Here is a 16712-nt window from a genome sequence, read left to right as displayed (position 1 = left end):
GCACCTCTCTATCAAGTCCCGCCTTCCGGTTTCGCCCCTCCCCTCTCTTGGTGTATCACAGACTCCGCCCCCAGAAGCTCCGCCCTTTCCCCCCGGCTATGGGCGCGCCGGCACCGCCCCTCGTAGGTGACCCTGCTCTCGTCTCAAGCCCCGCCCCCTCATAGTTGGCGAGCAATGGCCACGCCCCTCACCCCCGTGCCCCGCCCCATGTCCAGACTCCAAGGGCGTCGGCACCGCCCCTCGCTCCCAGCATGCCGTGCGGCAGCGGCGGCGCGGCGGGCGGAGCCGGGAGGCGGGGAAGCCGTGGCCGTGTGAGCGTGAGGAGCCGCCGCCACCGCCTCCTCGCTGTCCTCGTCTTCCTGGGCCCCAGCGTCGCGGGTCGCGCGCTGCCCTGGAAGAGACGTCGCCTAGCCTGCCTCCGCCTCCCTTTCGCCGCGCCGCTCCCGCCTCCTGCTCCTGCGTTGCGGGCTCCAGCGGAACCCGGAACGGCCGTCCGCCTCCCCCGCCCTCCGCCGCCCCCTCCGCGGCTTCTTCCTCAGCCCCGGGCCAGAGCGCAGTGTCGGCTGCGGCCGGTTCAGGCGGCGACTCGCGCTTCTTCGGGCGGCGGCGCTTGGCCATGTCGTGTCGGGGAAGGTAATGAGCCGCAGAGCCCCGGGGTCTCGGCTGAGCAGCGGCGGCGGCGGCGGCACCAAGTACCCGCGGAGCTGGAATGACTGGCAACCCAGGTGGGTGACCGCGTCGAGCCTCGCCTGGAGCTGGCCGAGGCCTAGGCCCGTGGGACTGGGAGGCGCGGCCTAGGCCCGCCGCCCCTGGAGCCGGGCGCGGCTTCCTGGGTGTCCTCCGGGCCTGGCCGGGCAGGAATGCCGCGGCCAGCCCGGGCCTCTGTGCCGGGCTGCCTGCCTCGCTCAACCCGAGGGCTGGAGCAGTGGCTCCGAGCTTGGGTCGGGGAGGGTGGAGGAGGACGTTCTGCTGCCATCTCTCCGTTTTGAGGTTTGAGGTCCAGCAACTCTCTCTGTTACCCATTAACTTCCTCGGCTTCTCCTGGTCCAGTCCCCGCGCGAAAAGACCACCTTAGCTCTGCTCCCTTCTGCACTCGCACGTGTTAATTAATGTCTTTCTAAAGCCCCGAACTCCAGCCGAGGCCTTCCTCTGAATTTAGGCAGGACGTTAGTCAGCCGAAAGATGTGATTGTGGGACTTGTGAATGGAATCGACCCAACCTGGCATTAGGGAATTTTTAAGTTTTCCCTAACTGCAGAAACAGTTATTTTGGCGAACAGCAATTTACATAGACACTTGGGAGTGAGTTTGGACACGGGAGTAGGGAAATATTCTGTTGCATGGAGGAGTTGGGGTCTGGTTGGATTTGAAAATATTAGAAGCATTAACTCGAAAGAAAAGTTATATCTAGTCAGGTTTTTCTGATTATGGACCGGTTGTGCTTAATTTAGCTTTCTATTCTTTGCTGAGTAAATTCTTCAAGTATTCAGTGACTACTTGAGCTTTAAAACAGTACTTAGGACTAACTCGATGTTTAAGCCTCTATTTCAGTGGTAGCTGATGTATTCTTTGAAGTACACTCCATTTTACTTGTTCAGAAATTGACCACGTGAATGGAGAGCACACAAGTTTTGGGGGTTGGTCTTGCTTTCTAGAACGATTTGGACGTAAAGGATTTTATGAGGGGTTAGACTGTCGTATTTTAAGAATTGGTAGAGAAATTAAAATGATCTGTTAGTAGGAGTACATTTAGTTTAGTTTTGACTGATGTTTTTCCTAAACATTATGTCTGTTGAGAACTATGTTTGTGACCAAATACGATTTAAAAAATGAATGCTTGAGTCTAGAATTGAGATATGAAGCAATTAAAGTGTTTGCAGAATCGTACCTTTGTCTTGCCCTGTATGAGGATTTGTGTAGTGTTAAACAAAACAAGTTGACTGATTATTTACATTAACGTGCTTTGTTATTTTTACTTTTATTGAAATGTTTGAGATTTGATTTTAAGCAGCTAATATATTAAATGATAAATTAACTTCAATTTGACTTTTGATAGAGCTCTCATTTAAAAATGGATTGTACAGCCAGACAAGGTGCCACACACCTTTAATCTCTGCAACTGGGAGATAGAGACAGGCGAATCTCTTGAGTTTTGAGGCTGGTCTGGTCTGCAAGAGTTCAGGACAGCCAAGGCTGTTCCACAGAGAAACCATGTCTAGGAAAAACAAAGAAACAAAAAATGGGTTCTACTACTTTTCTGCATTATGACTTGTATATTTAAGAGAACTTAATAATCTTTAGAAGACTAAAATACCCTTCTCAAGTATTGCTTTTGGAAAATAATAGCTTATAGTTCTAAAGAAATAAGTAGGAGAGTTATAGCCACATGCTGGGGTCACCTGACTTCTTAGCTTGACAGATATAAAGCAGAATTGTGTATATAGCTAAAATATGTACATAGGTTGTTAGGTGCTTTTTTTTTTTTGGCTGAGTAAGAGTATGGGAAAGGATGAAAATTTCCTATGAGCTCTGATTGGGTAGGGGGTACTTTGAGATACATGCTTGATTCTATGGAATAACAGTTTACAAGGCTGGAAATACTTGCTTTTTTATTTTGTTTGTTTTTGAAGACAGGGTTTCTCTGTGTAGCCCTGGCTTTCCTAGAACTTGCTCTGTGGACCAGGCTGGCCTTGAACTCACAGATCTGCTTGCCTCCCCTAGTACTAGGATTAAAGGTGTGCTGTCGCCTTGCCCGGCTGTTTTGTTTTTTTTTTTTTCCTTTTTCTTTTTGGTTGTTGTTGTTATGGAGGAAACAGGAATATAGGCATACTCCCTAACAGAACTTGATTTCTAAGTAAGGTGACTATGATTGATTTGCTAAATAACCAGTGAAAAACTCATGTTTGTAGTTCATATTTTTTGTAGTAAAATTAGAACCCATCCTCTTTCCTTTACTCAGATTATGCAGCTGTTAATGACACAGCGGAGGTTATCTTCACACGTGGCCAAGTGGGAGATACTTAACTTTTACTATATATTTTCAAGTGCGGAAAGACTGTATAGTTCATTTAAATCTTTTTTTAAAATGTTTATTTGTGTGGGCATTTTGGTGAGCAATGAGTAGTAGATCAGAAGGCTGTTCTTTCTTTCTATCATATGGATTCTATCTGTTTAACTCAGGTCATCAGGGTTGGCAGCAAGTGCCTTTACTTGGGGAGCCATTTTGCTGGCTCTCAAATCTTAAAAAAATTGTTTATTTTATGTATTTATGTATGTCTGTAGTATATGTATGTGCACCTTGAGATCCAGGAGAAGTCAGATTAGGGAGGTAGATCCTCTGGACCGAAGTTACAGGCAAGTTATGAGTCATCATGTGGGTGCTGTGAACCAAACTCTGGTGCTTAGAAAGATCAGCAAATGCTCATAGCTGCTGAGCTCTGTTCACCCCACATTAAAAAAGGGTCTTGATTGTGCTTCCACTTTCTAGGTTCCCATATATATAAGAGTGTTATTGCCAGGTCAGGTGTATTTTCATTCAAATAATTTTTATTTTTCTGTTACCTCCCTGCCCCCATATTTATGGAGGGGCAGGTGAGGAGGGTTCAGGCAGTTGAAAAAGCAATTCTTGGATGAGAATGTGGGAAGCAGCCCTGGGTTTGATTCCCCAGCTCCGTCACCAGGGTGTAATAGCACTAGCCAGTAATTCCAGCAGTTGGAAATTCAAGGTCAGCCGGGTAGTGGTGATACAGCCTTTAATCCCAGCACTGGGGAGGCAGAGGCAGGCTTGTCTATAAGAGCTAGTTCCAGTTCCAGGGCAGGCTCCAAAGCTACAGAGAAACCCTGTCTCAAAAAAACAAGGAAATTTAAGGTCATCCTCTGGTACATAGTGAGTTCCAGGCCAGTCTGAGCTGCATATACCCTGCCTCAAAACAACAGAAAAAGAACAATTCTTGTCAGTTTCTTTTAGAATTAGTTTGCCAGTTTTTTTTTTTTTTTTTTTTTTTTGGTTTTTCGAGACAGGGTTTCTCTGTGGTTTTGGAGCCTGTCCTGGAACTAGCTCTTGTAGACCAGGCTGGTCTCGAACTCACAGAGATCCGCCTGCCTCTGCCTCCCTAGTGCTGGGATTAAAGGCGTGCGCCACCACCGCCCGGCAGTTTGCCAGTTTTTTGTGTCAGTCATAGTAAAAGGAATCCCTCACACATATCCACAGGAAATGTCTCTGGTGGCTGAATAGACTACTATGGTAAGGCAATAGATAAAGTTTACCAAGACCACTAGAAAGAACTTTAAGTTAAGTATTTAAGGAACATTGACCTTGTAGTCCTTCCGTGGTCCCCCACACCATGTAGTTTTGGCTGTCCTGGAACTTGCTCTATAGACCAGGGTGGACTTGAACTCAAGAGATTTGCCTGCCTCTGCCTCCCTGGAGGCTCACAGTTGTCTGTGTGAATCTGTCTCCACAGGATCTGAACATATATATATAGAAACACACAGAGAGACTAAATAAACATAAATATTGGGAGAAAAGAATGCATCCATTAGATTTTATTCTTGTACTTGTGAGTCTTTATTTAACACATGTATATATTTTTTTTTTTGTTTTTTTCGAGACAGGGTTTCTCTGTGGCTTTGGAGCCTGTCCTGGAACTAGCTCTGTAGACCAGGCTGGTCTCGAACTCACAGAGATCCGCCTGCCTCTGCCTCTCGAGTGCTGGGATTAAAGGCGTGCGCCACCACTGCCCGGCACACATGTATATTGTTGTACATTAGGTATCTGTGGTGCCCAAGCTTTTCTTGCCCAGACTTTTTTTTTTTTTCTGTTTTGAGATGGGGTGGTATTGCTTCTATATAGCTCAAGCTGATCTCAAACTTCAGGTCCTCCTCCCTCAGCCTTGAGTGGTTGGAGTTACAGGTATGTGTCATAGGGCTTTTTTTTTTTAAGGCTGCTTCTGTTTTTGTTTTTGTATTTTTTTTTTTTTCGAGATAGGTTTTCTTTTGGTTTTTCAAGACAGGATTTCTCTGTAGCTTTGGAGCCTGTCTTGGTACTAGTTCTTACAGACCAGGCTGGCCTCAAACTCACAGAGATCCACCGCCTGGCTATTTTTAGGCTTCTAAATGGATGAAACAGTATTAGGATTAGTTACCATTTTCAGTAGGCAGGTCAAAATTTTCAGGGGTACAAAGTGCCATGTGAAAGATCAAAAAATAGTGTTGTGAAATTAGAGTTAGATATTTATGTCTGATAATGAAAAGTTGGATTTTAAGATGGGCAGTGGTGGCACACGCCTTTAATCTTAGTACTTGGGAGGCAGAGACAGGCAGATCTCTGTGCATTTGAGGCCAGTTAGTTCTACAGAGCTACTTTAGGACAGCCAGGGCTATACAAAAACTACCAAAAAAAAGGGGTGGTGGTGGTGGTTTACTTTGGAGACAGGGGTCTTGCTATTATTGCCCAGAGTGGCCTTTTTTTTTTCTTTTCCTCCTCCTCCCAAGACAAGTTTCTTTGTGTAGGTAGCCCTGGCTATTCTGTAACTCACTCTGTAGACCAGGTTGGCCTTGGACTCACTCTGCCTTCTGTGCTGGGATTAAAGATGTGCTCCACCACCACCACCACCACCACCACCTGGCCATCCAGGCTGGTTTTAATGCTTTTGGAGTGCTAGGATTACAATATAGGCTGTATAGATCCTGCTGGCCTTGAAATGCATTTGTAGAATATACTAACTTGGAATTATGCTGGCCTCTGCCTCCCGAGTGCTGGGATTAAAGGCATGTGCCACCTCAACTGACTGACATTGGAATTTTGAGATCAGAGTTGATTTTTCTACTTTTTGTGACTATGTACTAAGTCTGGTGTTCACAGATATAATATACTGAAAAAAATCATAAAATTGAACAGAGCTAAATATCTCATTGTTGTGAATGGGACTTTAGAATTTAATGAGTATGTATGAACTTTTGTTCACTGGGCTCAAGTTTTTGTTTTGTCTGTATTGTCTACTGGACTTAAGTGATTCTTCTAACTTGGTCTCACAGTATTAGGAAACACAGCTGCAGGCCACTATACCCTACTGATAATCATTTTTACTTGTTCTGTATTACAGATTGCTTAGTACATTGGGAGTTTTCAACTAATGATATATGAGTGCTTTTTCAACGAAAGTTGATTTTTCATTATCAAATAAAACCTTTATAAATAAAACCTTGACAGTTATAACAACTGTATAAGAGTGCTTTTTCAATGAAAGTTGATATTTTTGTTATCAAATAAAACCTTTATAAAAAACACTTGTCAGGCAGTGGTGGCACGTGCCAGTAATCCCAGCAGTGGTAGTTGGATCTCTAAGTTCAAGGTCAGCCTGGTCTACGGAGTGAGTTCCAGGACAAAGTTACACAGAGAAACCCTGTCTCTTATAAGCACAAAAACCAAACAACAACAACAACAAAAAACCAAACACTTGACAATTAGAACTCCAGTCATCAGGTTTGTAGGTAGCAAATACTTTAACTCATTGAGCGTCTTGTTGGTTCTTTGTTTCTTTTTTAAAATTGGAACATGATTGAACATTAGTATTACATAGGGTTTCTCTGTGTAGCCTTGGCAGTCCTCAAACTTCCATAGACCAGGCTGGCCTTGAACTCAGAGACCTGCCTGCTTTTACCTACCAAGTGCTGGGGTTAAAGGCATGCACCACCACCACTGCCTGGCTTAGTATTCAAACTTTTTAAATTTTTGTTAAAAAATGTGTATGGGTGTTTTGCATGTCTAGGATACATGTGCAGGCATTGTCCTCACAGGCCAGAAGAGGATATTGGATCCCCTTGGACCAGAGTCAGATACCCACATATTGGAGGGGGATGCTTGTTTGTCCTGGCCTCTCAGAACTGAAATAATACACACAGAAACTGTATTAATTAAATCACCTCTTGGCCCATTAGCTCTAACTTCTTATTGGCTAACTCTTACATATTAATTTAACACATTTCTATTAATTTGTGTATCACCATGTGGCTGCTGCTTACGGGCTTTATCAAGTTCCACCATCCATTTCTGGCCGGGCTACAGAGCTTCTCCCTGACTCCGCCTCCCTTCTCCCAGCATTCAGTTTAGTTTTCCCCGCCTAGCTTTGTTTCCTTATAGCTCTGCTATAGGCACAAAGCAGTTTTTTATTCATTAACTAATAAAGGTAACACACAGACAGAAGGACCTTCCACACCACCCATACATAGATAATTGTGGGCACTAGGAATTGAATGTGAGCCCTCTGCAAGAGCAGTCTTAATTGTTGAACCATTTCTCTAATTCCTATTTTAAATTTAAGAGATAATAAAATAGTTTTAACTATGAAAATATTATTACCAGTACATATTGATGCCTTTTGGGGATATTTTTGATTTGTAAGTGAGAAATCAGACTTTAAAATGGTAGAGCATACTGTATCATAGGCCTTATCTACATGGGTTTGATCATAGAAAGTACTGAATTATTCTCTAAGTAATAAAAAATGGCAGAGCATATGGATTGTGTATTATAGTATGGTGTATCTATTTTTTTATTTGATTAGTGGAGTTTCAGATTTGGGAACTTAGAGAGGAGGAAAGGCTGTATAGTTGAGTGGAACATTCTGGTCTCTGACACTGCATGCACGAGTGGTGTGATGAAATTGGTCTATACAGTTTGCGTGGTAAGCTTGGAGAAAATCTGAATCAGACAGAATGGCTGCTGTAATACAAGCTCTTCCTGATAAATTCTCTCAGTTTAGTTAGAAGCAGGATGCCTGTGAAGAATAAGACAAGTAAATGATGAAGCTAAAGAGCTGGACTGGAGCTGTACTGTTGACTTTGGTCATAGTTCAAGTGTAATTAGAATGGCTTGAGCCATCGAAATTTAAAACACCAGAGTACCTTCATTTAGGAAGATTCAATCTGTTGTTTCTTGAAGGGTGTGTATCTGTAAGCCCAGTTGGGAAGGCCAGACAAAAGGCTGCTGAGGACCTTAGTCATGTATTCCTTCTGTGTTCTGTTTATAGTGCATGATTGAAGCTCAGACAAAAACTTCCCAATATGTGGGAACTTGGGCTAGCAGAAGCCTTTCACTTGTTGTCTGGTAGTTAAGGGTAATCACTTAGGTGAGTGAGTCTTTCCTCTTGTCCATACTTGTCACCTTAGTAAACAAGACATGCTACTCTTCTAAAACAGATGTGACCACAGTACCTTTTAAGGAACATTGAATTCTCACATCAGTAGGGTTTTCTGCTTTCCCTATCCTAATTACCAAAATCAGATCTGTTGGAGTTCCTGTTGTTGAACTGTCCTTGGAGGAGTCACACAAGCTGTTTATTTCAGGTCATTTCATAGTATCATTATTTTGATTACCTGAAATTGGTGTCACTTTCTCAGAGCTTGTATTTTTGGAACTACAGAGAAAAATAGACTTTCTCTTGTATAAAGACCTAAAAGCAGAGTTTGTAGAAAATTTGTGATTTAATTCCTATACACAATAGGCTATCATACTATATTTTGTTTTCTGTTTCTTTAGAGTGTTACCAACTTGCTTACTCAGAACTGTTTTGTCTTAGAAAGTTAGTTCTCCCTCTTCTCTTTGTTTATTGAGTGAACTCCATTGTGCATGTGTGATTCTTTTCTTTTTTTTTTTAAAATTTTTTTTTTTTTTTTTTTTTTTAAATTTTTTTTTTTTTTTTTTGGTTTTTCGAGACAGGGTTTCTCTGTGACTTTGGAGCCTGTCCTGGAACTAGCTCTGTAGACCAGGCTGGTCTCGAACTCACAGAGATCCGCCTGCCTCTGCCTCCCGAGTGCTGGGATTAAAGGCGTGCGCCACCATCGCCCGGCTGTGTGATTCTTTTCTGTTGTTGTTGTTATTTTTCAAGACAGGGCTTCTCTGTGTAATAGTCCTGACTGTCCTGGAACTTGCTTAGCAGACCAGGCTGGACTTGAGCTCAGAGATCCACCTGCCTCTGCCTCCTGAGTGCTAGGATTATAAACATGTGCCACCATGCCCAACTATGGTTCATTCTTCAGTAAATTTTTTTTTAAAAACTGGATGTGTATACCTCTGTAGCCCCGGTTCCCAACAACTGACAATTTTTTCAGTTGAGTTACCACCACCACCACCCTACCCTGCCAGCAGCAGCATATTGTTGAGAGCATGCATTTACTTTTTTTTTTTTAAACATTTTTTTATTTGTGTGCATGTGGTGGCGGGGCGGGGGTGTACAGGTCATCCTATTTGTGGAAGTCAATAAACCATCTTACAGGCAGTCAGATGTGGCATTAAGTATCTTTACCAAATGAGCATCTTGCTGGCCCTACTTTGAAATCTTTTTAAAAAATATTTATTTATTTATTATGTATACAATATTCTGTCTGTGTGTATGCCTGCAGGCCAGAAGAGGGCACCAGACCCCATTACAGATGGTTGTGAGCCACCATGTGGTTGCTGGGAATTGAACTCAGGACCTTTGGAAAAGCAGGCAATGCTCTTAACCTCTGAGCCATCTCTCCAGCCCCCTCTATTTTGAAATCTTTTGTAGAGGGGACGTCTTTATATATTGTCAGGATTTATTATCAGTTTAGTCTCATTAGATTTTTGAATCTTACTATCTTCAATGTATTTCTATTAACTATCTCTATAAACCTTGCTTGCTAACTTGGAGTATCTGAAGTATTGAAAAGTTTCAGATGGTAGACCCATTTTTTGGTATCTGGAGTGCTGGAGCGCATAGGAGGTCCTCATTTGGCTAGACTTATTCTAGGAGCTACAGATTCTTGGCCTTCTATCCACACTCTTCTTTTTTCTTTTTTTTTTTTCAGCTTTGATTCCTAACCCAGATTCTTTTGCCTTTCGAAAGTTTGTAGCTAATATCGATGAATGATTATCACATCACTTACCCATTTTGTTACCCCAACTAGTGTTTAGGTTGAAGAGAACAGACCCAGTCATTTTCTCTCCCTTTGTGTGTGTCTGTCTGTCTTATTCGCTCTGAGGCACCTCCTCATCACAGCTTCTTGCTGCCGTATGCTATTTGCAGTTCTTGCTACAAAGTGATAGCGCAACTGTTGTGAAGTTTTTCCTTCTCAGAGTGTTCAGCCTGGCTGTTCTTACACTGTTAAGAGGGACACAGACTTTTAAATACTATATCCTGGGTTTCCTTCATACTACTTAACTTAACCATTACCCCCAAATCTTCATGTTTGCATTTCTCTATTAAGCACAGTGTGTGTGGATCTTCTTCCTCCTCCTCCTCCTCCTCCTCCTCCTTCTCCTCCTTCTCCTCTTTCTTCCTTCTTCCTTCTTTTTGGCTTTTTGAGACAGGGGGGTTTCTCTGTAGTTTTAAAGCCTGTCCTGGAACTAGCTCTTGTAGACCAGGCTGGCCTCGAATTCACAGAGATCTGCCTGCCTCCCGAGTGCTGGGATTAAAGGCGTGTGCCACCACTGCCCGGCTAGAGTGTGGATCTTCTGTAAGTCATGTTTTACGTCTGTATCCTCTTCCATCCTACTAGTGCATCAAAAATAGTATGTAGTCTCCCCTTTTCTCTTTAAAAACAATTTTATTTTGAAACGGGGTCTCACTTTGTAGCCCTATATGGCCCTAAACTCAGAAATCATCTACCTCCCTGTGCTGGGATTAAAGGTGTTTGACACCATACCTGGTTTTATTCTGTTTGAATGTCAATATAGTTGTCCCTTGTTATCTATAGAGGGACTTGACTCCAAGACTCCACTCAGATATCCAAATTCTCAGGTGCTGACATACCTTCTTTAAAATAGTGCAATATTTGCTCATTTGTTCACACCTCTAAAGTATCTCTGAATGCCTTATGCACCTATTGGTTTGTTGATCAGGGAATGATGGAAAAAAAAATCTTGCGGTGCGCTGCTAGTACATATGCATTGTTTTTCAGGTATACTTTGGCTATAGGACATAGTTGATAGAGGTGGTATTTGGAGTCTGCACGTTTCTGATTTTACGTAGTACCTGAGTTTATAAACCTGTTAGCCTAGGCAGCATTTGGAGAGGACTTGTTCTACTTACAGCAGGCCCAGTTAGCCTGAGGCAGCAAATTATACAGCTATTCAAGAAGCTTCAAGGGATCATTGTTTTAATGATCTTTGGTAGCCAGCTCTTAAATAGAAGGAAGGATAAGGTAATTAAGATTAATAGGTCTTATTAATCTTGAAAAACACTGCTTATATTTTGAAATTCTTTAACACATTGGCCTCTTACCCCACATCTGTTGTATCTATACGTATTAATTATATAAACTAGTCCATTCACTAAAATATTAAGTACTGGGTTGAAGTTGCCAATGTCCCTTTAGAATGCCTGGGGCAATTTTATTTCTGCACTTGATTGGAGGAATGAAACTCTGCTTTTCCAGAGCCAACAGTTTCTGAAACAGTACATGGCTGCATTCATTTTAATGTTTGTTTCCTTTCAAAAAGTGAAATTGTATTCTGGTTAAAAATGACTTCTAGTATCACAGAATCAATATTAATATTTAGTTTAAAAGAAAGCATCTTAAAATTTGTTGTAAAAAGATCAATTGCATTTCTTGCCTGTCTTTACTGCTTTTAGGGTACCTGAGGAAAAATGGAAACTGAATAAGTTCTCAGTGTCATAAGGACAATGGAACTTGAGACAGAGTGGTTATTCAGAAGCTGAGTTTAAAAGGACCCACAGATGTATTCTACTAAAAATGATTATGTCATTGTTTGGAATATTAGCAGCACTCTAAATGCAGTATTGTGTTTCATTTTGAGGACAACCGAAGTTATGAATGAACTTCGGGTAATAATTAAGGTTATGTGTAGTATTCTCACTGGCTGTAAAACCAAGTTTTCTTAAAAAAAAAACCCTTGTATTTGTATGTGCACTCAAGTGCATATATTGCAAACATGAGTCAGACCAATTTCGTGGAATTTGTTCTTCCACTTTTTTACAAGGATCTCAGGATCAAATTCAGGTCATCAGGTTTATATGACAAGTGCCTTTATTTATTGAGACAGCTTGTCAGCCCTAAAAACAAGTTTTCTAAGAGAAATACAGTATTTAAGTGGCTTTACATAGTTATTATAATGCATGTTACCTTTATTTTATTGTAAGTTATTGAGGACACAAAATTGCACTATAACTATCGTTCTTGTGTTTTGAAAGGTTTTTGTGTGAGTGTGTGTGTGTGCGTGTGTGTGTGTGTGTCTGTCTCTCTTTCTGTCTGAGGATTGAATGCAGGGCCAAGGACTTGCTAGGCAGGTGTTCACAATTGAGCTATATCCCACCCAGCCCCTTGTTTTTTTCTTTGAGACAGGTCTATGTAACCCTGGTTGGCCTGGAACTTGTTAGGTTGACCAGAATGGCCTTGAACTCAGAGACACACCAGCCTTTGCTCTTCCCCAAGCTGCTGCTACTGCTTCGTATGTATGTATGTATGTATGTATGTATGTATGTATGTATTTATTTTGAAATAGTGTTTCATTATGTAGCACTGGCTGACCTGGAACTCAGTTTATAGATCATACTGGCCTCAGATTCAAAGAGGTCCACCTGCCTCTGCCTCCCAGATTCTGGGATTAAAGGCGTGCACCACCACTGACAGTTGTCTGCTTTATTTTTTTTTCCATTTATTTATTTATTAAAGATTTCTGTCTCTTCCCCGCCACCGCCTCCCATTTCCCTCCCCCTCCCCCAATCAAGTCCCCTCCCTTGTCAGCCCATAGAGCTATCAGGGTTCCCTGCCCTGTGGGAAGTCCAAGGACCACCCACCTCCATCCAGGTCTAGTAAGGTGAGCATCCAAACTGCCTAGACTCCCACAAAGCCAGTACATGCAGTAGGATCAAAAACCCATTGCCATTGTTCTTGAGTTCTCAGTAGTCCTCATTGTCCGCTATGTTCAGCAAGTCCGGTTTTATCCCAGGTTTTTTCAGGCCCTGGCCAGCTGGCCTTGGTGAGTTCCCGATAGAACATCCCCATTGTCTCAGTGTGTGGGTGCACCCCTCGCGGTCCTGAGTTCCATGCTCATACTCTCTCTCCTTCTGCTCCTGGTTTGGACCTTGAGATTTCTGTCCAGTGCTCCAATGTGGGTCTCTGTCTCTGTCTCCTTTCATCGCCTGAAGAAGGTTAATATTCAGGAGGATGCCTATATGTTTTTCTTTGGGTTCTCCTTATTTAGCTTCTCTAGGATCACTAATTATAGGCTCAATGTCCTTTATTTATGGCTAGAAACCAAATATGAGTGAGTACATCCCATGTTCTTCTTTTTGGGTCTGGCTTACCTCACTCAGGATAGTGTTTTCTATTTCCATCCATTTGTATGCAAAATTCAAGAAGTCCTTGTTTTTTACTGCTGAGTAGTACTCTAATATGTATACATTCCATACTTTCTTCATCCATTCTTCCATTGAAGGGCATCTAGGTTGTTTCCAGGTTCTGGCTATTACAAACAATGCTGCTATGTCTGCTTTATTTATTTATTTATTTATTTTGGTTTTTCGAGACAGGGTTTCTCTGTAGCTTTGGAGCCTGTCCTGGAACTAGCTCTGTAGACCAGGCTGGTCTCAAACTCACAGAGATCTGCCTGCCTCTGCCTCCCGAGTGCTGGGAGTAAAGGCGTGCGCCACCATCGCCCGGCTTGTCTGCTTTATTTTTAACAGACACAGTTGTGCATGTGTATTGGGTACAAACTGAAGTTTAGATAAATGTACATAGTGCATATAATGTTGATGGATTAAATCAAGCCAATTTTCTTAACTTTTTTTTTTTGGATGGTAGGAGAGCTATTTAAAATGTACTTAGTTTTGTTTTTATTTTTTTCATGATTTTATTATTTGATGGTATTACAGGTTTGTATCCACATACCTATTTTTGAAATGCACTCTTTGAAGTAATTTGAAGTACAAAGCACATTGATTGTTTCTGTCGGTAGTCATTCTGTTACTGCAGATTATCTGGAAACTTTTTTCCATTTGAGAGTTTGTATTCTTTGATCAGGGACTTCCCTTTCTTCCCCATTCTTCTGGTCCATAGTTGACAGAGGCCTGCCATTTCAAGTACACTGGAGGCTGAGGTAGAAGGATGGAAGGTTAAAGGCCTTTCTGGGCAATTTAGTGAGACCCTATCTCAGAATAAGAGAGTAAAAGGATGGAGATGAGTGGTGGCATATTGGCTTAGTATGCATGATTCCTCAGGTTTGATCCACAGGCAACTCTAAGAACTTGCTACCCAGGACTGGGCATGGTGGCACAAGCTTTTAGTCTTTTTTAAAATTAATTAGTTAATTAATATATTATGTATACAATATTCTGTCTGTGTGTATGCCTGCAGGCCAGAAGAGGGCACCAGACCCCATTACAGATGGCTGTGAGCCACTATGTGGTTGCTGGGAATTGAACTCAGGACCTCTGGAAGAGCAGGCAATGCCGTTAACCTCTGAGCCATCTCTCCAGCCCCAAGCTTTTAGTCTTAATACTCAGGATACAGAGGAGGTCAAATCTGTATGATTTCTAGCCTGTCCTATTCTTTATAGAGAGTTCAGGCCAGCCAAGTGCTACATGGTGAGATGCTATCTCAGAAAAAACAATTAGCAAAACAAAACAAAAGAACTGACTACTAGTTGAAAATATAAGCCAGGGAGAATAATCTATTTCTTTATTTCTTTTTTTTCTTTTTGGTTTTTCGAGACAGGGTTTCTCTGTAGCTTTGGAGCCTGTCCTGGAACTAGCTCTTGTAGACCAGGCTGGACTTGAACTCACAGAGATCCACCTGCCTCTGCCTTCCGAATCCTGAGATTAAAGGCGTGCACCACCACTGCCCAGCTATTTTTAACTAAATGTGATTAAGTGTGTTAGGTATAAAATATAATAAAAATGGAGTTTGTAGATTTTGTAGGTTCGAAATAACTTAGTAGGTGGTTTTAAGTTGTTTTCTACCTTCCTTAAATTTATGCTAAATATATGTCAGTAACTCTGACACCAGCTGAGCAGAGCTGGGGCCATGTCTTGGCTCTGCTGCCGCCGCCTGGGTTTTAGTAAAGTGCTCAGCAAACTCTCTTTAGTTAATGAGTATTCCTGTGGTAGAATAGTGTGATTATTTTGTGTCTTTCCTTTATAGTTGATTTATGACATTATGCCTTCTGAGATTCATGAGACATTTTTTAATTAAAGAGTTTTAAAAATGTTTGTTTTGTTTGTGTGTGTACTACAGTTAAGTATATGAGGATCAGTGGGAGGTGCTGCTTTTCCTTTACCAAGTGTGTCCTGAGAGGGGCATTGAACTTATTTCATCAGGCTTTCTTTCTTTCTTTCTTTCTTTCTTTCTTTCTTTCTTTCTTTCTTTCTTTTGTTATTTTTTAGAAATTATTTTATGTGTATGGGTGTTTTGCTTGCTTGTGTGTCTGTGTACCACATTCATGCAATGCCTTCAGAAACCAGAAGAAGGCATTGGATCCCCTGGAACTGGAGTTACAAATGGTATGAGCTATTGTAGGAGGGGGTGTTGGACATTGAAGCCAGGTCTCTGGAAGAACACAGAGCCCATCTCTCCAGTCTTGGCATCAGATTTTTTTTTTTTTTTTTTTTTTTACCAGAACTAGTCCTGTGGGTTTTACTAGAGATGCTGAATCAGTCTGTTTAAAGATTCACTTACTGAGCCGGGGCAGTGGTGTAAGCCTGTAATCCCAACACTTTAGGGAGGCAGAAGCAGGTGGATCTCAGTGAATTTGAGGCCAGCCTGGTCAAAAAAGCGAGTTCCAAGACAGCCAGGAGTGTTACACAGAGAAACCTTGTCTTGAAAACCAGAAAACAAGAAATACTGTCTTTCTTTATTGGTAAAGTTAGAAAGTAACATTAAGATATATTTATGCATAAATTGAAAACTGCCCCTCTAGATGTTTTTTGGCAGTCTTTCTCTGTAGAGAACCACTAGTGTGGATTTTAAACTTAATGCCTTTTGTTTGTGTTAACATTTATATATGTTGCAAGTTAAGCTGTATCAGGTAGTTGCTTAGAAAGGTAGGTGCTCTTGACTTGTGGTCTCTCATGGACATACTACTTTGAGTTCTTAATAGAGTTCTCTTGGGACTGGAGAAATGGCTTAGAGATTAAGAGCACTGGCTGCTTTTCCAGAGATTCTGTCTCTTATAATAAGGAAAATTAGTATCTTCTACATAGTATTTATTTTTTAGTTTGTTAAAAAGACAGAAACTCACCGTGTAAATCTGGTGTTGCTTTATTTAGCACTGCTTAAATTTTTAATTTTGCATTACCTTTTAGTGGTTTGTTAATGAGAATTTAGTGAGAATTTTCAGTTGTCAAAATAGACAATAGATTATTAGAAACTTATTATGTAATTATTATAATAATTATTTTAAATAAAGTGCCCTGTGGACTATTCAGAAATTTCTCAGGCATTGGCAATGGCAAGGCTGCTGTTGTACTAAAAGTTTTAGAACTATTTATTGTTGGTGTCAATGGCAGCTGTCTGTTACTGGTCCAAGTTTCTTTGGGTGCCTTGGCCAGATGGACTTTTTAGCTCCAGTTCTTCCTATGGATTATTTTCCAGGCCAGCAACTTGTTTAACTGAAGTGTAGTGACATTAAACCGGTGGTATAGCTTTGTTTTTTTCTTGTAAAATGACTAACCATGGTGGGTAGTAAAAGACATGGTATGTTGAGTTATTCAAAACAAGTCCTGCCTTCTA

The 16712-nt window shown here is 41.6% G+C and overlaps 1 protein-coding gene across 3 annotated transcripts in view; it reads left to right on the top strand.

The window, feature by feature from the left end:
* The first annotated feature begins 413 nt into the window (after positions 1-413).
* Smg1 (SMG1 nonsense mediated mRNA decay associated PI3K related kinase) overlaps positions 414-16712 on the top strand; it is a 105184-nt gene continuing 88885 nt past the window's right edge. Inside the window, exon 1 of one of the 3 annotated variants that reach the window (XM_075971995.1) lies at positions 414-725. In XM_075971995.1, the coding sequence (XP_075828110.1) occupies positions 637-725 (89 nt within the window). In that variant the 5' untranslated portion in view covers positions 414-636. The remainder of the gene's footprint in view (positions 726-16712) is intronic. The other 2 variants (XM_075971993.1, XM_075971994.1) reach the window with 2 other exon arrangements.

The sequence above is a fragment of the Microtus pennsylvanicus genome, chromosome 5 (genome assembly GCF_037038515.1).
Source record: "Microtus pennsylvanicus isolate mMicPen1 chromosome 5, mMicPen1.hap1, whole genome shotgun sequence".
Classification (NCBI taxonomy): Eukaryota; Metazoa; Chordata; class Mammalia; order Rodentia; family Cricetidae; genus Microtus; species Microtus pennsylvanicus.
Note: the sequence above shows the minus strand (reverse complement) of the source record. Positions and strands in the feature narration are given on the sequence as shown.